A 21272-nucleotide genomic window follows, 5' to 3' on the forward strand; every position below is an offset into this window, starting at 1 on the left:
GGCCATGGAAGATTTTCTGGTGAGGCCCCTCTCCTTTCTCTACTGTCTTGTGGCTGATGGGAGCAGACAGCCCAGGAGAATTCTCCCCAGGCTAATTCCCCTCCCAGAGTGATGAGACCCTGTTTTCTCCGGCCAGCCTCCACCCACCATTCCCCTGGTCCTGGTCACTCCACTCCCTTTGGACGAGCAACAGCTCTTGCCCTGCACCCACCCAGCTCCATGTTGGCCCGTGACTCCATGCAGGTCAATGGATGTCAGTCCTAGGGCTGGAAGGATGGAAGCGTGCGCTGCATCTAGCTGGCCTGGAGGAAATGGAGCTGGGGGAGGAAGACGGGCCTGACTTCTGTCACCTGAGCCAACAACGCCCTCATTGTTAGAGCCAGTTTGAGCTGGCTTTCTGTTACTTGCAACCAAAAGAATCCCAGAAATTACATACACCGGAATCTACCTTAAAACACTGCAAGCAATAAAAAGGAGGAAACGGGGGCTGGTAGCAGAAAGGAAATTAAACCAAGAAGAATCTCTGTGAACGAAGGCTGGAGGTTAGGACGGAAGGCAAATGCTTCCTGAATATCCCTTCCATTTTCTTCGAATCCACGTGAAGCGGAGTGTAGTCCATTCAAGTCAGTGACCCTGTGGAAGAAACCTGTCTTATGTCCCTGCTGTCTTCTGGACTCCCCCACCTGTCTGGGGTGGGGCGCGGTGGTGGTGGGGGGGGGTCTGTCTCCTGGGGCACCTGCACTTGAAGGGATGACTGTCCAGGAATGGGATGCTGGCAGAGAGTGTCAGCTTTAATTAAAGGGAAACACTTGGATCTGGTGTTTTACGATGTAAAGCAATTAATTCCTCTACGTTAGTCTAATTTATGTAAATATTTCTCCAAGGGAATTGTACGGAACCCTCTGTGCCAACTTGGTCAGCTTCTTCAGCAGAACCTCCCAGGAATCGCCTTCAAAAACCAGGCATCTCTGACCCCTTGATCCACCTAGGAAGGTTCCCCCTCCCCCAGGTTTTCCCACCCCCCCAGAGTCCTCCCTGCCCCCCTCCCCTTGAGTCCTCCCTCCCCAAGGAAACTCCCCCCAAAGAGGATCTTCTGCCACTACAAGGGTCCTCTCTTTCCCTAAGCGTTCACCCTCAATCCTTCCCACAGGATCCTCTCCCCACACCCCCTCCAGAATCCGCCCCCCAAATCCCCCCTCCCCAGAGTCCTCTTCCGCAACCCAGGGCCCTCCCCTCTCCAGAATCCCAGCCCCAAGCCCCCCTCAAGATGCACCCCTCCCAGGGTCCACCCTTCTCCAGCGTTCTCCCCAGGGTCCTCCCTCCTCCGAGACCTCCCTCAGGGTCCTCCCTCCCCAGAAGGGCTGGCCCGGGGATCGCAGCCACCCAGTGAACTTACCTCCTAAAATGCCGGGTCGCGGCCGGACCCCCGGGACACAGCGGCGGCCTCTCACCATCCTTCACCAAGCCCGTGTGGCAGGCGTCCGAGCGCCCAGGGACCCTCCCCTACCCAGCGAGGGCGCCCGACCCCGACCGCGTTCGGGGGAGCGGCGCCCAGGACTCGGCCACCCCGACTCACCACTTTGCTGAGTGCCTCCCCCACGCGCGTTCGCGGCCGGCGTGCCCCCCCTTCTGCTCCCTTCTTCCTGCGCCACCCCGCCCCCGCCTCCCCGCCCCCAGCCCGGCTGTCGCCCGGGCCCCCAAGGCTGTTCCCAGGGCCCCAGCCTGCGCCGCGCCTCCGCCTCCTCCCCCGCGATCGACGGCGCCAAGGGCCAATCGCTGCCTGGTGCCGGCCCATAAACCCCGCCCCTTCCCCGCCCCCTTCCCCGGGCTCCGGAACTCGCCAATGGGAAAGGCGGCGCGGGGGCGGGGCCTGTCGGTTGCCTAGCAGCAGCGACTGGGCGGGGGCGCCAGGCCGGGGGCGGTGATCCGGGTGCGGCGGGGGCGGGCACGCGGTGGGCGGGGCCTCCGGGGGCGGGGCCTGATCGGCTATAAAGGCGGACGCCGGCGGGGCGCCCTGCTCTTGGTTCGGTTCTGCGCGCTTAGTGTTCGCAGTCGTCGCCGCTACCGCAGTCGCAGCTGCTTGCGCCCCCGCTCCTGTCAGTGGTGCAGCCGGACCAGCACCATGTCGCTCTCTCGGTCGGAGGAGATGCATCGGTTCACGGAAAATGTCTACAAGGTGAGCTCTGCGCCACCCGCGCGCTCGCGCCCGCCCGGGCGGTCCCTGGGCTCTCGGGGGTCGTCCCGGCGCGACCGCGGGGACCCAGCACCGGCCCGGCATAAGTTGGCGCGGGCGCCCTCGTCCAGACAGCCCCCTGCTGCCCCCGCGCTCCCGGGGGCCGGAGCCCTCGGACCCGAGTGAGGTGGGGGCACGGGCGCGGGCTGCGGTGTCCGGGGTCTGCCGGGGTCCGGGGCCGTGGCTGCCCGTCGCTCTGCGCTCCGTGGTGGTCCCGCCGGGCGCGGTTACGCAAGCGTCGGGCACTTTTTTCTCAACAGGCTTTTCGTTTCCACAACTCCTTCCCGGGTGTCTGTGGACGTGGCCGGGTGGGAGGTCGCGCGCGGGCAGCTTCGATGGGTGGACAGATAATCCGTCATCTTATGTAACCGCGGAGGGAGAAGACTAATTGTGTAGGAGGCTGGCGCGCCCGCCTCTGCTTCTGATGTGTGAGGAGTCGGCTCGCAGCCCCCGGTGCGGAACGCGGGTGTGCCCGCCGGACCCTCGTCGCCCCCGCCCCGGCCTGTTTTGCGCCTGTGTGCACGTGGGCAGACACCCGAGTTTCAGCTTCTTACCATCCATTTTTTCGGTTTGGACCCCCGCCCCCACCAACACAGACCCAGGCTCCGGCGGCTCAGGGCTGTTCCCGGCAGCATTTCCTCACGGGAGATTCGTTCCTTGGGCGGTCCACGCAGTCCTCTTACAAAACCGTGCTCTGTTTCAAAACTGTGTCTCGGGGTTAAGCGGTGGTCGGGGGCGGGGGGGGCGGGCGGGTTCGGAGTTGGTATTTACGCGGCGGCGGCTGGTTCATGGCGGCAGAGTGGGTTTGCAGCGCGCTGGCAGAGCAACAGTTTCTGATTGTGTTAAACAACTACGCTGTGCCTCTTTAGCCAGCGGCCTGCCGAGCCCTCTTTGTGCGCGGGGGGGTGGGGGGGGGAGAGGCCTCTGGGGGGCCGTTAGCTTTAAGCTGGAGTCCAGCGCGGCTGGCGTCGATCATGGCTGCTAATAAAGGTTTTTAAAGTTGTAGTTAGGTCACCTGGAAGAATCCTTAAGCTGGGTCAGGGTAGACTAAGTCAGTTCTGAAGCCATGTTAGAGGTGCTGGTAAACAGGAGACTGACGAAGAAGCAGCACGTAAAAGGAGCAGCTCTTGGGGGTTTTATATTTGTCTCACGTGGAGTCGGTGGCATACGTTTTTGGTCGTGTTGCTCTGTAAATGCTCTCAGGGGAGGGAGGTTTATTAAATTATTAATCATTAGTTCTACTTCGACTTGCTCATTATTGCAGGGGGTAGAAGAGAAATGCCTGTCTTGGTGGTTTTTTTCCCTGTTTTCCCTGATTCTGCACTGAAACCACTAAACAGGAACTTTAATGGCGAGAACTAGGAGGGAGTGTGTGGCGTGGCTTTGCTCTGGGGAATCCCATGATCAGCCTTAATAAAACACTTATAACCGAGCAGTCAGGCGTGTTGTTCCAGCTGAGCAGCTTCTGGATGGAGCTATGATTTGTCTGTAGGTCTGAAGTGAAATCTGTCGGCAGGATGGTGGCAGAAAAAGGTTAGGATCCGAGCTTTTGGGGATTGGGACACACGTTCAACAGGCTAGTCTGCCGTCTGTGCTCGGCGGGTCAGCTGATGACTGAGCTCCCACGGGAAGGTGTGGCTGAGACCAAGGACTTGCAGGTTGGACACATCGGAAAGTGGGTGTCCACAGGGCTGGGCACCTCACACACTCCTGGCCGGTGACGGCTGCAGAGCCCGTGGGCAGGTAGGTTTGTGGGTGGTGCTCCCCTGCCACTCTGCAGCCTGACTGGTGGGTTTTTGGTGCGGCGCTCTCACTGTTTGTGGTTTGTCGCTGGGAGCTCGGGTTCTGCAGCAGAGCCAGGACAGGTTGGGCAGCTTCAGCACACTGGCTGGGCAGAGACCAGGCCACCTGAGGCGCAGTCAGGATACAGCCAAAGCCACCGTGTGTGGACCCAGGCCTGTCCGGCTGGTCCTCTGCTCTGTCCAGGGACGCTGCTGCCTCTGTGCCTGGGTTGGCAACTTGTGGGAGAGTGGCTGAGATGTGGCCCTGCTTGGTGTCACCCCGAGCTGCAGCTCAGCTGCTTGTTTTGGCCCCTGTGTCTTATCAACTGCAGTTCTGAGTGGTGTTTGCCTTGTCAGAGAAGGGAACGGTGGGGATGCTTGTCCTTGGCCTTGCTGATTAAAAATGCGAGATTAAAATGTACAGTTTTGATTCTCTTCCCTGGAAGAAGCGCTAGCGCAGGATTTAATCTCTCTCTGTGTGGCCCGGTTCCCGTGGGAGCTGTGTCCTCGGGGAATTTCATGGAAGATGAAGGGGCGAGAAATGGATGGTTTCCAGACATCTGCTGAGAGCTCACCCTCAGACCGCAGGTGCGGGGACAAGGACTGAAGCCCTCTGGGGGCTTCCTGGGGTGGGCCCTGGGCTGGGCCCCTCAGGGGATGGGGGTGCAGGCAGCAGAGCCTGGAGCCCAGGACTTGGCTCTTAGGCAGCCCAGGGTAATTGCCTGGGGTGAGGGGCAGAGTTGCGGGGTGGGGGTGGGGAGTCTGCTGCTCAGGATTAAGCCCAAATTGCAGCTCTCTTGGGAGAGGCCGCCGAGCATCCCCTCGTGCTGGAGAGAGAGGGCCTTCCTTAACAGCTGACCGTAGACCGCGGCTTCAGGAGAGTGAGTGTCAGGTTCGTGTTTTTCTCTCGGTCCTGTATCTCAAGAGAAGCCCTGGCTCCAGGCACCCCGATGACCTTGGAGGGGGGTGGCTCTGGCACCTTCTGTAGGAACAGCACCACGGGTCTCCATCCTGTCCTGAGGATGCGGGAAGGTGGGGGACAGCCTGAGGAGAAGGAAGTCTCTGGGAAGGCTTCAGGCATGGCTCCTCAGGGTGTCGTGGGCCTTGGGCCTTGGTCACCAGAGGCCGTCCAGTGGTCCTCACTTTGCAGCTGTGTGGGGAAGCTGGCCTGGCCTTGCGGCCTTGCGTACTCGCCCTGCGAAGGCGGCTGTGGCCAGCAGGTTCCTGCAGCCGGAGTCGGTCAGGTTTGCCACCACTGGTGCAAGGTGGTGGGCGTCAATGCTGGCAGGAGGGAGCCCACCTGGTAGGTGAGAGCCCACTGCTGGCCAGGCCTTGCCCACCACGCTCCTCCAGGTGGGAGCAGAGGGAAGCACGAGGGCCCAGGTCCTCTACTGCTGACCCTAGACCCCCTTCCACTGCTCAGCAGTCACACCAAACTGTTGGCTGCCATCAGAAGCCTGGCGCCCGGAGTGGACAGAGCTCCGCCGGCTCCCCGTTGGGGATGGTGAAGTGGATGCTCTGACAGGCGCTTCTTTGGCAACAGAAATGCTTGCTGGGGAGCAGACCTGAGGGCTGTGTGTGCGCATGTGTGTGCTTGTGTGACCAGGAACATGTGTGCACATGTATGTGTGTGCAGACGTGTGTGAGCTCGAGCACATGCATGCAAGTGCCTGCTGGTATATTCACAAGTCTGTGTCCAAGTGAGCACGTGTGTGCATGAGTGCACGCATGTGCATGCATGTGGTGCTTTGTTCTGCTTTAGAGGTGCCTCAGGGGTGCCGCATTGGGGTAGAACCTTCCGATAAAAAGAGGGGCCTGATGTCCCTGAGCGGACTCAGAGCTGCACTTCAATGGAGCGCGTATGTGGTACCCACTCTTTCCACCACCAGCGCAGCAGCAGTACTGCGTCTTCCATCCCTTCTGGAGTAGCCAGGGCAGTTTCTTTGTTGCACTGATCTCTGGGCAACTGGCTTCAGCAGCTGCTTGTGCCCAGTTCACGTCCCTGAGGTTGCTGCTGGAGCTTGCCGAAGTTTGCTGATGGTCGTAAGGTGGCTTGGTGCCTGGGGTGTGGTGGCTCTGCAGAGTTCCTCACTGGGCCAGGAGTGTTTTGCCTGCGCTGCCATCCCTATTGGTGTCTCCTGGAGAACGTGTCTTTTGTTAGGGAGGCTGGTCGGTTCATGGGACAGACCATGTGCCCTTGAGGCTCCGGGTACTGGTCCAGGGCTCTCGGGGCATCAGTGGGGAGGGCCATAGGAGGTGCTGCGGAAGCTGCGTGCTTGTTGCCTCCTTGTTTTAGGCCAAAGCTCCTTAAGAGCCAGCAGGTCCGTCCACCTCCCTCCCTCCCTCCCTCCCTCCCTCCCTCTCCGGCACAGGTGGTGCTGGCTGGGCTGCCCAGGTTTTGGGGCCTTTCAGGGGAGAACAGGCCATTGAACAGAGGGCCCCGTCCCCTCCGGGCAGGAAGGCAGGCTGGCAGGGAGCCCGAGGCCCTCCTGGCACTCCCCCCGAGTTTGCAGGTCTGGGTCCTGCTCAGGGGAGCCCCGCACAGGACTGAGTGGGTGGCGGGCAGGGCTGGCCTTGTCACTCGGCGGTCCCGCCTCAGCCTTTCATGGCCCCCGGGACGGGCGCTGCCTGGGCTGCCCTCCAATGGCAGGCACACCTGAGCAGTGATCTGGTGGGGGATGCCCTGGGCTGCTGGCTGGCTGGCTCCCGTCCTCTTTCCTCGGCCCTCAAGTGCACCGAGCCAGGGCCCACCCCATGTGGCCTTCCTGGCCACTGTGCCCGGGCAGTTTCCCTTGAGGCCTCAGAGTGGGGAGGCTGTCCTCATTACGGTGCAGGCCTGTGCCCGCTGAACACACTGCGCCGGCGAGCCGGTGGGGCTGTCAGCACTCTGCTAGTGTCTACTGCCTGCGGCCGTGGTAATTATAGGCGGGCGTGGACCATGCCTGCCCAGTACTCCCCCCACCCCCCAGCTCTGATTCATTCGGGCCCTGATTGTGCTGCACAGCTGTGAGATGACTCGAGGGGCCCCAACCAGAGGGTGCAGGGCGCACGAGGGTGTGCTCCCGTTTCCCCCACCAGGTGGGTTCCCAAGGGCTCCAGCCAGCGGGCCTGGGAGGAGGTTGGCACCCAGGCTTCTCTTATTGGAGAAGATCATTCTGTCCCTACCGGACGTGCTCCCGAGCAACAAGGTGTGGTGACTCAGGACCCACATGGCCCCTGACTGTGGGGACCCCGGCCTGGAAGGGTGGCCAGCACATGTGTGTCAGTGCTTGGGAATGGATGAACCTCGTTTCTGGTTCTGGGGCTCTCACTTTGCTCACTGTGACCGTCTCTGTCGTGGGTCTGCTCTCTTAGCTGTTGGCTCCACAAGCAGTGGCCCAGGACCCCCCGCACGTTCTGAAGGCGGTGGCAGGCTCCTGTCCCCACGCAGAGTTCCTTTTTCTCAGGGCCTGAAGGCAGGCCAGGGTGTTAGCCAGAAGCACCTGGTCCTGCCATGTCCTGGGGGCCCAAGGGGTCAGTTGGTGGTGTGAAGGCAGGGCCTGATGGGAGTCCTGTCTCTAAGAGGTGACCTTGGAAACCTCAGGGGCAGGCAGGGGATCTGCACCTGCGAGTGGGCATCCAGTGGGTGTCAGCACGACCCCTTTCTGTCTGTCAGGGGGCAGTGGGGTGGCAGGTTGGCCCCTCCAGCTGCCTTTGGCCCCTCCTCCCAACTTTCGCCGCAGGAGCCATTCTCTGCCTTGGAGATCTTGTCTGGTCCTCTGCTCCTGTGGGAAGTTCAGGGGCATCTTGCCTTTTCTCCCTCGGGCTCTGCTCCTGCAGCGAGCACAATGACCAGGATGGTCCCAGGTCCGTGCAGGCTCCCCTTGCAGCTCCAGTGCCTGTCTGGGGCCTGGTGGAGCCAGTCCTGATGCCCTGGGCTGTGAGTTGAGCATCCCCAGGGCCTCCTGCAGACCCTCGGGGCATGTGTGTGAGAGAGGGACCCGTGCCCTTGGGTCGCAAGTACCCTGTGCCGTAAGGGGCTGGGAGAGGTTGTACACCACAAGGAGGAATCAGGGCCAACAATGGGAACAGAGTGCTTTTTTTTCTTGCTTGAGATATTTATTTTCTAGTTATGAAAACAGTTCTTTTAGAATTACTTGGACAGGTTTTTTAAAAGTTGTATGTCAAAGGCACATGACATAGGGCTTCCCTGGTGACGCAGTGGTTAAGAATCCGCCTGCCAGTGCAGGGGACACGGGTTCAAGCCCTGGTCCGGGAAGATCCCACATGCCGCGGAGCAACTAAGCCCGTGCGCCACAACTACTGAGCCCGCGCTCTAAAGCCTGTGAGCCACAACTGCTGAAGCCCGCGCACCTAGAGCCCATGCTCTGCCACAAGAGAAGGCACTGAAATGAAGAGAAAAAGAAAAAGAGAAAGCCCGCGCCCAGCAACGAAGACCCAATGCAGCCAAAAATAAAATAAATAAAATAAATTAATAAATTAAAAAACAATAATAAAGACATGAAATTAATTGGTAGGGTTTTCCTAAAACCTCTTCGGATTCAGAGTCTGACTCTTCAGAGCTTTGTTTCAGCTCACAGTCGTCAGGGTCAGGGTGTCGCCTGGGCCTCACCTCTGGCCGTCCAGGTGTTGGTGAAATGGGGGGTTTCCTGAGCATGGCTGTGGGATTTTCTTCCAAGCCCTCAAACCCTTGTTCTGCCACTTTTGTTGCTGGCATTTTGCTTCTTGACCAAAGAAGGTTTCCCCACAACAGCCAGGATCTCTGTTCCTTCTTACTCGCTAAGCGGTCTGTGGATGTAATGTCCCCACTTGCCCCTGCCCAGCGGTGCCAGGACCAGTCACCAAGCAGCCCTGTGCCGGGTGACGACACACATGTAACAGGTTGTGAAACATGCTGGGATTTCACAGGTGTCTATGCTGTGAAAGAAATCGACATCTTGATATTGGAATGGGGGTGGGAGCTTTGTGGAGGAGCGGCTGTGCCCCCCACCTCTGGGAGCTAGAATTCCATCCAGCAGAGCGTTTGCATCTCTGGGAGCCAAGCATGGGCAGAGCTGACCTGCTGAGCCAGAGTGGCCTTGCTGCTTCCAGCGGGGCTATTAAAAGAAGGGGGTGTGGTAGAGCCTGCATTGGTGCTGATGTGCCCCAGGTGGAGGGGACCGGGGGTCCCTCCACACCCACTGCCCCTCTGAGCCCGCTGTAGGGCAAGTCAAGCCCCTCTGCCCTAGCCAACACCTTGGCAGAAGCGGTTGTTGTCCACACCTCTATTTATTCCCTCCTGCCCTTCCCACGGAAGGCGCGTCCTTTGCAGTCCAGGGACTGATGGTTCTCAGGCTGTGGCCAGTCCTGCCCTTGGGGATCCGGGGCCTTGCTGGCCACAGGCAGGGAGGCACCCAGGGGCTACAGTCAAGCCCCGGCAGGAGGCCTGATTTCAGGCTTCTTGCACAGGCCCCACTGGGCAGGGGACCATGAAGTTGGGTGAAGGAGCTGGACCATCTCATGCTCTCATTTTGGCTCTGCACTGGGGGAGGTGCCGTGGCCGCCTGGGCTTTGCAGTTGGCTGGTAATCCTGAATCATCGTGAAGAACCTTCAGTGGGTTGCTCGGTCCAGGCACCATGCTGGGAGTGGTGTGTGTGACCTCATTTATCTCTAAACCTGCTTCACGAGGGGCCCTGGGTGTCCCAGCGGGTGGGAGAGGCTCAGAGCCATGAAGCAGCACATCGCAGCCCGTCCCGGGTGCCCGGCTGAGCCGGGGCTGGAGCCAGGCCTAGAGCCAGGCCTGCCTGAGCTGGGCCCTATGGCTTCAATCCTGCTTCTTTGTCTTTCCATTTGGGAGCCCTGCGGGCTTCGGGCAAGGGTTTTTAGCTTCTGTGTCACCATTTTCTCATTCGTGATTAGCTGGAACCAGAGAACCCTTCCTGGCCACAGGGAGCATCAGGTAAGTGGTGGCTATGGTTGGTAGCTTTCAGGATGGAAAGTTCTTGGAGGAGTTGGAAGTCCGTGGAGAGAGCAGGGAGGCCTAGCCAAGGCCTCTGTTGCTGCCGTCTGATTTCCCGGGTGCTGAGTGGCCTGTGTACCCACCGGCATGACAGCCTCCCCAGCTGGCTCGTCCCACCCGGCGGAGGGCGGCAGGAGGAGAAGCAGCTCCAGAGCGTTCTGGGGTTGTGTCCCTTCTTGCATCGAGGTTCCTCATCCAGCGGGGAGCCCAGCCCCCAGCTGAAACTCGGGTCAGAGCCTTGTCGGGGACAAGGACAGGTCAGTGGCCCTAGAATGTTCTAACCAGTTGAGCAGTAACCAGGTGATAAGAGAACTGATGGTTGGGCCTTCATAGGGCAAGTGGGGATTGGCCCAGCGACTGGGTCTGCTCAGGCAGCCAAACAAAGCGCCACGGGTGCTTGAACAACAGAGAGGTGTGTCTCATCTGAGGCCTGGAGGCCAGGATCCAGGTGTGGGCAGGGTGGTTCCTCCTGTGGTCTCTCTCCTGGGCATGTGGAGGCCACCTTCTGCCTGTGTCCTCACACGATCTTCCCTCTAAGTGTTGTGTCCTGATCTTTTCTTAGAAGGACACCAGTCCCCACTTGTGGGAGTGGGGCCCACCCAGATGACCTCGTTTTACCTTGATTGTTTCTGTAAAGACTCCCTGCAAAAACAGTCACCAATGAGGTGCTGGGGTTAGGCCTAACACATGAATTCTTAGGGGACGAATTCAGTCCCTGACACCCAGCAGCCATGAGGCCCCCACCTCAAGGTGCAGTGGGCTGGTCTGTGGGGGGTCGTCCTGGGTGCTGCTGTCTGAATCTCAGGGACGTGTGTGTTTCTGGGCCCATGAAGGTTTTCCCTGTTCCTCAGTCAGATGGCAGCCCTCAGTTCATGACGCTGTGAGGACTTCCCCAGGAGCACACGGGTTTCACCGTGAAAGCGACTCGGGGAGCCTGGGCTCCAGCTTAAAGCTGACTCCCAGACAGAAAGCAGTGGGGAGGCACGTGCCCTGGGCAGGGCTGAGAAGTCGGGCAGGTGTGGCAGGGCCTGGATGCTGGAAGGCGTCTGGGGCCTTGCAGGGTCCTGCCCCTCTGAAGTCGGGACTGGCCGGATGTGCCTCTGGATAGGAAGGAAGTGGCCGGGCTGGTGGGGCCCGCGTTTGGACCCTGCTGCGCGGCTCCTGGTCTGAGGGGGAGGCTCTCCCAGTGGGACAGACCCCGCCCGGCGCTCACTGGCCCCCTCCCCAACCTGAGCCCACTTGTGGCTTCCTGCCCCCAGGAACTATTCCAGCAGGGGTCAGTCGGGTTGGGGGCACCTGAGGATCCAGGTCCTGAGGGAGAGCTGGGGTGGGAGGTGGGTGTCCACAGCCCCAGGAATCGGTGATGGTGCTCGGTCCCTGAAGATGGGCCTCGGGGGCTGTGGGAGCTCGGCTGCTCCTTCCTCACCTTGCATGGCCTATGCCCGTTCCCTGCAGGGGCCCAGAAAGGCCCCGCCCTCAGATCAGGACCGGGAATGTTGGCCAGAATTTTGTCTTTCTCCTGGTGTCGCCCAGCCCGTGGCTCAGGGCCTCCTGGGCCCCCTGCCGCAGGGCCGTAGGGGTGACGGGAAGGGGTACCCGCCCCTTGGTCCCTCCTCATGGGAGGCCGCCGTGCTCCCTGGTGTCACTCTGGGCTCCGTGCCAAAGACATAAGTTGTCACTTTATTCTAATGTTGGCAGCTTCCCCAGAAGCTGGCGGAGGCCAAGAACCGCCATTTCGCTGCAGGGCCGCTTGTCAGCCTCTCACGCCCCCGGGCGACCCTTTGGCCGGGCTGCCAGGCCAGCTGGAGCGCCCGCTGCAGCGTGAGGGCCACCTCGGCTGCCCTCCAGGCCTCTCCTCTGGCTCCCAAAAGGGCCGGCTGTGCTCCCACTGCCTACCCCTCGCTCAGCGGCAGGGGACTGTCCTGGGCAACATGGGTGCCTTGGTTCTTGATGCTGGGTCCTGCTGCAAATGCTCTTTTGTGCACCCTTCTTGGGAGGCTGTGGTGAGCTTGGCCTCTCTGTGCACTGGTGGGGCCCTGGCCCTTGTCCCCGCTGGAGGTGGTTGGGCTGAGAATATGTATGCCTGGGGGCGGGGGAGGGGTGCTCTTGTGGTCTGTAGGGGGCTCATGGCCCATGGGGGCGTCTCGTGGAGGACGTGGGGAGGGGGCCCTAGTGCTGTTAAAGTGATATCGGCTGGAGTTGATCCCTGCTTGGTTTGTTCTTGTTAGTTCGGGGGACTTTTCTGCAGCCACCACCAGCTTTGACTGTCCTATCCTCACCTCACAGGCCATTTCATTCTGGAAGCTGCTGTGTCCACTCACTGTGTCAAGTGCAGACCCATTGTTATCTTCTCTCTGGCTGTAACCAAGAGAGATCTAGCGCAAGTTCTGCCTCCTCCAGGAAGCCCTCCCAGCACTCACTGAACTTCTCCAGTTGGTTTTCTTCCTTTAAGAGTGGTCCCCAGGACAGATGTCCCAGTTATTATAGGGGAGCAGAGGCGGGAGTCATGTAGAGCTGCAGTGTGAGCTGGGCCCTCTGTCCAGAGCCTCAGGTAGTCAGTGCTCCTGTGTAGGGCAGTTACAGCAGGCAAGGACAGCCTCCCTTGGAGGACGGCTGCCACCTTCCCCTGGCAGTGCCTGGACAGTGGCACCACGTTGGATGTAGGTTGTTGGCTGCAAAGCTGGCGCCTGCTGTTCCTGCCGCAGAGGTGGGATGAGAGGACAGGTGGGATGAGAGGACAGGTGGTCAGGGGTAGTCAGGCACCAGGCCCCTGGGAGGCTGGAGGCCGTGTGTCAGGGGAGAGTGGATGAGGCAGGCACCAGGCCCCACCCTCAGATGACCAGGTATCCTGGCATCAGCCCTTGCCCTTGCTCTGATGTTTCTGGAACGTGGCTCGTGAGGGAGCCCAGGGCAGGCGGAGTTGCTGTGTGGCACCTGCTCCTGTCCTGCCTGCCTCGGCGACCCGTCCAGAGAGCACTGAGGCCCGTGTGGAGAAAGGGACAAGCTGGGCTGTGCGGCCAGCCTGCAGTCGAAGCCGGGACTGGCTCCACCAGGACCTAGAAGGCTGGCTCTTAGCCTCCCCGAGCCTCTCTCTGTCCGTCTGTAAAATGGACAGCGGTGCCCACCACCAGTCCAGTGAAGATTCAGGGTGATGGGGTGTAAGGCCGCCCCTCCCCAGATGGCAGATAGAGTCCAGCGAGGTCTCATCCCCTGAGTTTGTTATAACAGGCGTCGACTGTGTAGGGAGGACGCAGCCTGGCTTGGCCATGACACGCTTGCACACCCACACATGCACACGTACGCACGTGTGCACTGGACGCGGGCAGACACCCCACCCTGCCTTCCTTGACTGCCCGAGGGCAGGAGGGGAAGCAGGAGGCACGTCACTTCCCTGTGTCAGCAGAGAAACTTTGCTCTTTGTTTGTGGCAGCCCTGCCAGGAAAGTGCTGGAGGGGGGCCGTCGCCAGGAACCAGAGCTGTGAGGGATAAACAGGATTCCCGCGCTGGCGAACGGCAGACCCGGGGCGCGGGCGTGGGAGCAGCTGGAGCACAGTCTCCTTGTGACCCCAAGTTGGAGATAGGGGTGTCCTGCTGCCCCGTGTCCTCAATGGCCAGGCAGATCCGTGATCCAGGTCAATCAAAATGGGCGTCACTGCGCAGACGCTAGGACGCCCAGGAGCCGGCCAGGCAGGAAGGCCTCTGGGCTCACGGCTGCTGGGGTGCTGACGCCACCGCCCCTGCAGCCAGGCTTGGCCCCTCCCATCGGCTCCTGTGGACATGCAGGGCTGGGGACCCGGGGTGGGGGTGGGCGGGCCAGCCCTGCCGTGGAGATTCGGTTTAAGGCCTGGATTCCTAGGACTGCAGGGGTGGCAGGGACATCCAGTTTTGGGACATCTCGGCAAGAGGGCCACCATGATCCGCGCCTGAGCTTGCGAGGGTCTCTGGCAGAGACCCCTCCTCTCCCTGACCTTTCTGGGGCGCTTGTGTGGTGGGGTGGCAGGGAGCCCTTGTGGCAGCCCAGCTTCCTGAGGGCACCTCGTAGATACTGAGCCAACCAAAGAGTGATAGAAGGTGCTTGGCCCACGCCCCCTGCAAGGGGGGCACACCCACAGGCGCCACGTGCCACGGCATGGCGTTTGAAGGGATTTGGTTTCATCTGCGTAGCACAGGTGTCGCGTTTGGAGAAGGCGCTGGTCGCTGCCCACGTTGTCGGGTCTCTGTCCCTGCTGCGGGAAAGTGGTGTCAGGATGCAGAGCCTCTCCCAGGCCCTTGAGTTTCACGACAGGCATGCGGATGGCCTTGCGGCACAGAGAGGTGTGTGCGGGGAGGCCGCCCTCCTGGCCTGGCCTTCCCTTCATTTGCACACGCCCTTTGGCGTAGGTAAGGAAACGCATTCCCTTCCCTTTGGGAAGTAAACAGGTCTCCCTCTTCCCGCCCTGGCACGTGCCGTGGGAGGACATCTTGGGGTTTGCATCTCATCTCCCTCCATCCCTCCAGTAAAGAGTCCCATGGAAAGACACCGTCGTTCCATCACTTCTGAAAAAGTATCGTGGGGCGGGTAATGTGTAGCAGAGCCCCATGGCCTTCTTGCCATGGCAACCGTGCCTCTGTTGGCTTCCGGCTTCCCCTGCCAGGGCCCCCCAGTGCGTGGAGGGGCTGCACAGGCCCCTGGTTAGGGGAGCAGTCACTTGCAGTGGGCGTGGCAGGGCCCCACTCCGGGCTTCTGATGGTGGGTTTGGGCCCATCATGGGCCTAGCACGGCCCCCTGGGTCCAAATGCCTCTGCCTGAGCCCTAGAATGGCGATGGACTCAGGCTCTGAGAGGCCTCTGGTGTCAGGGGCCCCCTCCCACAGAGAAGTCCCCTGCAGAGAGGATCCCCCACCAGAGGGGCTAGGCCCTTTTTGGGCCACCAGGGTCCCTCCTGACAAGGTCGTCTTGGACCTGGCTGGTTTCTGGTGGTCACGGTTCTAGGAGATCGGTGACCTGGAGGTGGGTGGGAGCCCGCTCTCCAGCCAGGGCAGCATCTGTGAGGAGCCGGGAGGAAGAATGGCTTTTGGCCAAGGAGGGAGGGCCTCCTGGGACACCAGCCCCACAGCATTTATGCCTCTGTCGCTGCCTCCAGGCAGGCGAGTCAGCGGCACCTGTGTGACCAGGCGGTGCCCTGGCCAGGTGTCCTGGCCGACACCCCAGCACCCCTCCTGGCCTGCCCCTTGCTCCCACATTCCTCGTGCATGAGCTCAGCAGCTGTGCTAAGGAAGCGAAACCTGGCGGCTGTCGCCGTGTGTCACTGGGCGGGCGTGGGCGGGCTGCCGAGGTGACCCCCTTTGTTGGCCTGGGCGGCTGCTGGCCTATTTCCTGCTGTCGTTGAGGATGTTTGGGGCTCTAGGGAGGGAGCTGTGGAGCTTCCTCTCCTGCCCCCGGGGTGGGTGGGGGCTGCAGTCCTAGAGCTCTGCAGCCCAGGTCTGCCCTCACATGTCCCAACCCCAGGGCCCTTTTCAGCCTGTGCCCATCGCTGCAGCGAGAAATACATCTTACGCTGAAACTCTGTACACACGCGCGAGCACACCCACGTACGTGCGTGTGCATGTCTGGAACACCAGAATCGGGGACAGAAGCCACCCTTACTGGGTCTATACCCTGCTTTTGGTCCATTTCCTTTGAGCAGACACACGCGCCCTCCAGCGTTTTTCTGCCCTGACGCAGGTCTGGGTGGCGTTGAGCAGCGAGGCTGAGGGCTCAGCCAGCCTGTGCGTGCACCCTTGGCAGACAGCCCCATGCTGAATTCCCCTCCGCACCCTGCCCGGACGCCAGCCCCTCGTCTGCTGCCTGTTACGTGACATCCCTGCCCGGACTGCCGGCCACTCCTCGGACTGGATGCGTCCAGACTTGGGTTCCCCACTGTAGAGTCGTCCCCAGACCACTGAGCTTCGTGCTGCCCCCTGACCCCATCCCGCATTGCAGTGGAGCCAGCCCTCTGAGCCACCTTCACATCTTAGGTTTCTGAGCAGCTCTGAGGGGTCTCCCGTGTCTGTGCGGTCTCAGCTACAACCTGGGCTCCCTGGAGCAGCCAGGGGTACATTTCCCTTTGAAATGTAGTTGGCTCGACCCTCAGCTTCCCGTCCTACTCAGGGAAAGCAGGTGTCCCTGCCACGGGCTGCATGGCAGTAGGTTTGGGCCATTACTGCACACTTCCTGCCTCTTCTTACCTCCTGCCACCCTTTACCCTGCTCCTGGTGTCCTGTCCCTGACACCAGCAGGCCCTGGCCTCGGGGCCTTTGCACGCTCCTGCCTGCAGCCCTCCTCTCTCTATGACATGCTTCTCTCCCCTGCTGTCCCCTGAGCCGTGTCCTGCTGTCTCATTCTCCAGGTACGGGGTCCTGCCCGGTGTGTGACGTGGGCCTGCCTTCCCTCTCGGGACTTTGTCCCATGGGGTCACTGCTGCGTCCCCCTGTGTGCCTCAGCCCCGGCGCAGCACATGGCAGGTGCCCTCCCCTTTGTCGTGTCCAGAAAGGAAGGTGCACCTGCCCTGTGGACTCAGGCATGTGTCAGGTGTATCTCCCTCCCAGGTTCCCTGCACGGCGTAGAGCAGGTGGGCGCCCAGCCCCGATGTCAGGAGGTGGTGGCTCAGGCTCGGGGTCTTGTCGCCCTTGGGCACGGGTCTCTGTTCCTCTTCGTGCTGGCACTCCAGGCCGCTTCTCCGGGTGGGCGACAGAAGCACGTGCCAAGTAGTGGGTTTTTCTGGAGCCCAGATCCCACAGCCCTTCTCGGAATCCATGTCCGTCCTGCTGGCTGAGGGCCAGGAGCAGGGATGGAAGGGTGTTACCTGGGGCCGGGGCTGCCTTTGGCCTGTTGGCCAGGGTGGGGCGGGCACTGCCTCTGTTCATGCAGAAGCACCTGGGGCTCTGCGGTCTGCCCATGGGGCCAGGCGACTTCCCCTTCCTGGCGACGTTTCTCTCTTACCCTGCGGAAAGATCAGACGCATATCACAATAATTGACCCGAAGATGTAGGATGTGGCCGAGATGGGGTTTTCCTTAGAAGTTCCTTGCAGTGTTCTCACTGGCTGGGGTTGGCACCCAACCGTCAGGGTACATTACCCAGTAGAGCTCACATTTGGCTGTTGTTTGTGTGTGCCTGCTTTTATGTCTCGTAATTAAAACATTTATTTGGCCTTCGCAGTGAAAATCTAATTTCTTCAATCTAAGAACTAGTGATATTGGCACCAAGACTTGAGTCCATCAGGCGAGTGGATCCAGAGCCTGCTGGATTATTCATCGTGTGGTGTTTGCAGTCAGGCTGTGCGTTGCTCTAATCAGAGCTGACGTTTGGTAATTGATGTGTTGAGTGAAGATCGTGGTGGGAGGGGGCTCCAGGCAGCGATGAACCTTTTGTGTGTGGCCTGCGGAGGGACCTTCCTCGCTGACTCAGCCCTGCCAGACGGGGTAATGGCACCTCAGTGCAGCATATCTGAGCGCCGGATGTATGTCGGGTGCTGCCCCACGTGTCGTACGCGTGCTCAATTGTTTAATCTGCAAGGCCCCGATGGAGCAGGTTCTGTTCTTTCCCCCATTGTACAGGTGTCAAAACTGAGGCTTGGGAAGGTCATTTGCCCAAGGACATTCAACAGGGGTAGAGCTGGGATTTGGACCCAGGGCCCGGCCATGGCTTCGTGGTCTCGACCCTGCATGTGATGCTTGCGGGATTTTCCCCTCGCCGTTCAGGCCCCCAAGCCGCCGGGTGCCTTGCCCCTGATGTTGTTCCCTGCTCTCTTCCAGACCATCATGGAGCAGTTCAACCCCAGCCTGCGGAACTTCATCGCCATGGGCAAGAACTACGAGAAGGCGCTGGCAGGTGAGGCTGACATCGCTGGCCCGTGGGTGCGAGTGAGGACATCTCAGTAGGTGGACAGCTCCTTCGGCCTGATTAGGGAGGGACGGCGGTGTTTCCAGAAGCACACCGTGGCAGAGTGAAGGTGTAGGTGCTGCACCACAGAGGGCCATGATGTTTAGTGCACACTGTGGACATGGGGCCAAAAGTGGCAAGATGGTTCCAACCCTGGAGTTGGGGGGGTCGGCCTGCACATTTCAGGCCAATGGTGGTTCCTTTCCTGAAAGCATCATCCAAGGACATGTCTTACCCCCGGGGGCTTTCTCTCAGAGTGACGTAACTTCATTCTCAGCTGCACAGTGTCGATGGCCTAGGGTGAATCCGTCAAGGCCCGGCCTGGGGTCTCCTGCTCGCGTGCCCCAGCCCTTGGACACGAGGCACAGGCCTCCTTCCAGGCTCCTCCACCCCCACCTGGGCCCCCAACAAAATTCTGTGGGGGTGGGGCCTGGAGGTGTCCTCCCTTCCCCATTTTCCTGGACTGCCCCATAGGACAGAGCCCTTCAGCTGCCCTCGGCCTCCCCAAGGCCAGGCCTGGGCCCGCTATGCTTTCCTTTCATCTCTTTCAAGGAGCCCGCCCTGCCCGGCAGCAGACGCACTCCCAGACTGCAGAGCAAATTGCGTGCGCTTAATTGAAAACTACCTAAATAAAATTTGATCAAGTGTCCAGTAATAAGTCCCTAACTGGGTTCTGGAGAAAACGGATTAGAAATAGTAATTATGCTGCTGGCGGGTGCTCCCTATGGTCCTGCTCCAGAGGCGCCCTCGTCCTCCTTCCAGCGTGAAGGGCAGCTGGGGGGGCTCTTCTGATGAAGGAGTTTGTGGGCGCACCTGGGGTGTTGAAGGGTCTCCGAGTTCCTGGAGGAAGCTCCATCCCAGGCAGAGGGCAGCGGGCGGCGGGCCCCAGGTGTGGTCCCAGGAAGTCAGCAGGCCTGGCGCTTTCCATGCCAGTCCCTTGCGAAGTCAGGTTAGAGCAGAAGTTGCCCTGGGAAGTGGTGTGAGTCCCCCGCCTCCGTCCCCGTGGTGCTGCCTTTAGCCCACTTTGAGCGTGTGACTCTCTCCCACTTACAAGGCTCGCTCTGAGACCGCAGACGGGGACAGAGTCCTCAACCCAGGTTGGCTGCGGTGGTCTTCCTGCCGACCCACTTTGCACGTCTCCTGCCTGGGGTTGGTGTTTGTCTCGTCAAGACGCCAGGCCTCGTGGTCGGGGTGGCACCCTGCGATTTGACTTGAATAGCTCTGGACCCAGGCCGTACACTGTGCTCTTACACAGAGAAGGAGCTCTCAGGATTGGAACGAGAGAACATCAGCAAGAAACGGGCTTAGGTCCTGCCCAGGCTGGAGCCTGCTGTGCACAGGGGAGGCGGCTGACTGGCAGGCAGGCAGGATCGCTGAGTAGGTGCTGCAGGTGTTGTTACTTCCTAGCGAGGGAAGTAACTGCCCCTTCCTCTTCTCTCAGGTGTGACGTATGCTGCCAAAGGTTATTTCGACGCCCTGGTGAAGATGGGTGAGCTGGCTAGCGAGAGCCAGGGCTCCAAAGAACTCGGTAAGACCCCTAAATGTGGCAGAGACCCCGGAAGTCCCTGAAGTCGTTGGATGTCCCCATGCCGATCTGGGACCCCGCCCTGTCCTGTGTCTGGTCCTTTGATTTGGGATCAAGTTTCCCCTGTCCAACAAGGGAAGTCTTCCTAAAATGACAGTTGCCCTCGGAGCTGGCAAGGGCTGTGGGGCACACACCCTGCTGAGAATGGGGTGCACCAGGTGGCTCAGGTCCCCTGAGAAGCACGGTGTGGGGATGAGGAGACAGGCAGATCCACGTTTACAGGTGTTTGAGGCAAAACTTGAATGGCCGGCATAGGGGAGCCATGTGAAAAGTTGGACTCAGATGATGGTCTTTAATGGTGTGGGGAAAGGTTCCTGGTATAAAAATGAGGGAAAAAGGATGCAAACCCACAGCATGGTGTGACCAGATTTTGTAAAAATACATTGGGGGCACGTTTATCTCATGATACAGGAAGAGACCCCAGAAGCTTAACAGGTAGAATTTCTGGGATGGATTATTTTCTTTATGCTCTTACTGTGTTTTGCACATTTCCAACATGAGCTCACGTTACTTTTATGGTCAAGGCACACAGTGTGAAATGGGAAGAGCTGTGGGCTCCCTTGGAGAGGCTCTTGGTTGTTGGCAGGTTTGAGGGCGTTTGTTTTCTCTGTGTGTCCATTAATTCCGGCTCCCAGAGGTGCCTCTGTCTTATCTACGGTGCGGCCTTTAGCAGAGGCTGCCTGCTCTCGCTCGCAGCACCGCCCTGCAAACTTTTCACGCCGTCCTGCCCTGGAAGTCAGGCCTGCCCGCTGCCGGGCTTTGTGGTGCCCTCTGCAACTCCCTTGTTTGAGGACATGGTGGCCCAGCTGGCCCTGCTGTCCCGGCCCTGGGTCCACACCGTCCCCAGCAGGCCTGCCAGGTGTGTGTGCTGTGTGGTGACTGCCACCCTGGCAGAGCAACAGTGACATCCGGGTTTTCCTGAGAACAGAGAACAGTGTAAAAGCCAGACACAACTATGGGACCTCCCTGGGCTGGGAGCAGGGGCAGGCGACCATGTGCAGGCAAGGCTGGGCGGAATGAGTGACCAGGGCCGGACCCCTCATGTGGGCTGGGCTCTGCTCACCTGGATGTGGGCCTTTCTTCAGTGTGTACAGAGCTGGCTGGTCTCCAGCTCTGTGGCTCTAGAGGGAAACCTGCTGGCCTCTTGGGGACACTCAGCTGACCTGCCTCCGTGAGGACATGGAGGCCGGGGTGCTGTGGTGGTCAGGCCTGCAGGCTCAGCCTGGCTGGTGACGTGTTGGATGTTTGGGCGGATGGAGGCCTGGACCCCTTTGTGATCGGCGTTGGCTGTGAACCAACCGGCTCTGAGCTCAGAGGCCACGCGTGGGCCCTGCCCAGCACTCCTGGGCATCCCGGCTGTGGCTCCTGTAGCCACCGTCTGGGCCCCTTGGAAGAAAGTCGGGTGTTGTGTGTGATCCTGTGTGTTTATACACGGCTCCTGTCTGTGAAAGGGGCACTTTCTTATCGTGGTTAATCGTGGTAGCCAGGGGGAGACATGTGCCTTCTCCCCGCCGTCACACACACGTGTGGAAGGGGGAGGGTCTGTCCACGGGGAGATCGGGTCCCACGTGGCCCCATAGTGAGGGTGGGCGTGTGCGAAACCGCAGTGAGATTCCAGAACTTCCGGTGGGCAGAGTCCTTGGGAGTTGTGGCTACAACAGGCCCCGTGAGCAGGACAGCAGCCTCCTGCTGTGGAGTCGGCACATGGAAGGGGCGGGCGGGGGGGTTGGAACATCCCTCCACCCACCACTCTAGGAGCTGTCTGGGCTCCGG

General features: G+C 60.4%; 1 protein-coding gene across 16 annotated transcripts in view; it reads left to right on the forward strand.

Annotated features, from left to right (window-relative positions):
• Window positions 1-2022: 2022 nt before the first annotated feature.
• Window positions 2023-21272, forward strand: part of BAIAP2 (BAR/IMD domain containing adaptor protein 2) — a 70925-nt gene continuing 51675 nt past the window's right edge. For 15 of the 16 annotated variants that reach the window (XR_005017933.1, XR_005017934.1, XM_036837923.1 and 12 more), the window contains exons 1-3: window positions 2023-2176; window positions 17788-17863; window positions 19356-19442. Coding sequence is in view for 14 of the 16 variants with exons in the window: in XM_036837923.1 (XP_036693818.1) it covers window positions 2123-2176; window positions 17788-17863; window positions 19356-19442 (217 nt within the window). In the remaining 2 variants the exon portion in view is untranslated. The remainder of the gene's footprint in view (window positions 2177-17787; window positions 17864-19355; window positions 19443-21272) is intronic. The other variant, XM_036837921.1, reaches the window with a different exon arrangement.

This window comes from Balaenoptera musculus, chromosome 20, assembly GCF_009873245.2.
Source record: "Balaenoptera musculus isolate JJ_BM4_2016_0621 chromosome 20, mBalMus1.pri.v3, whole genome shotgun sequence".
NCBI lineage: Eukaryota > Metazoa > Chordata > Mammalia > Artiodactyla > Balaenopteridae > Balaenoptera > Balaenoptera musculus.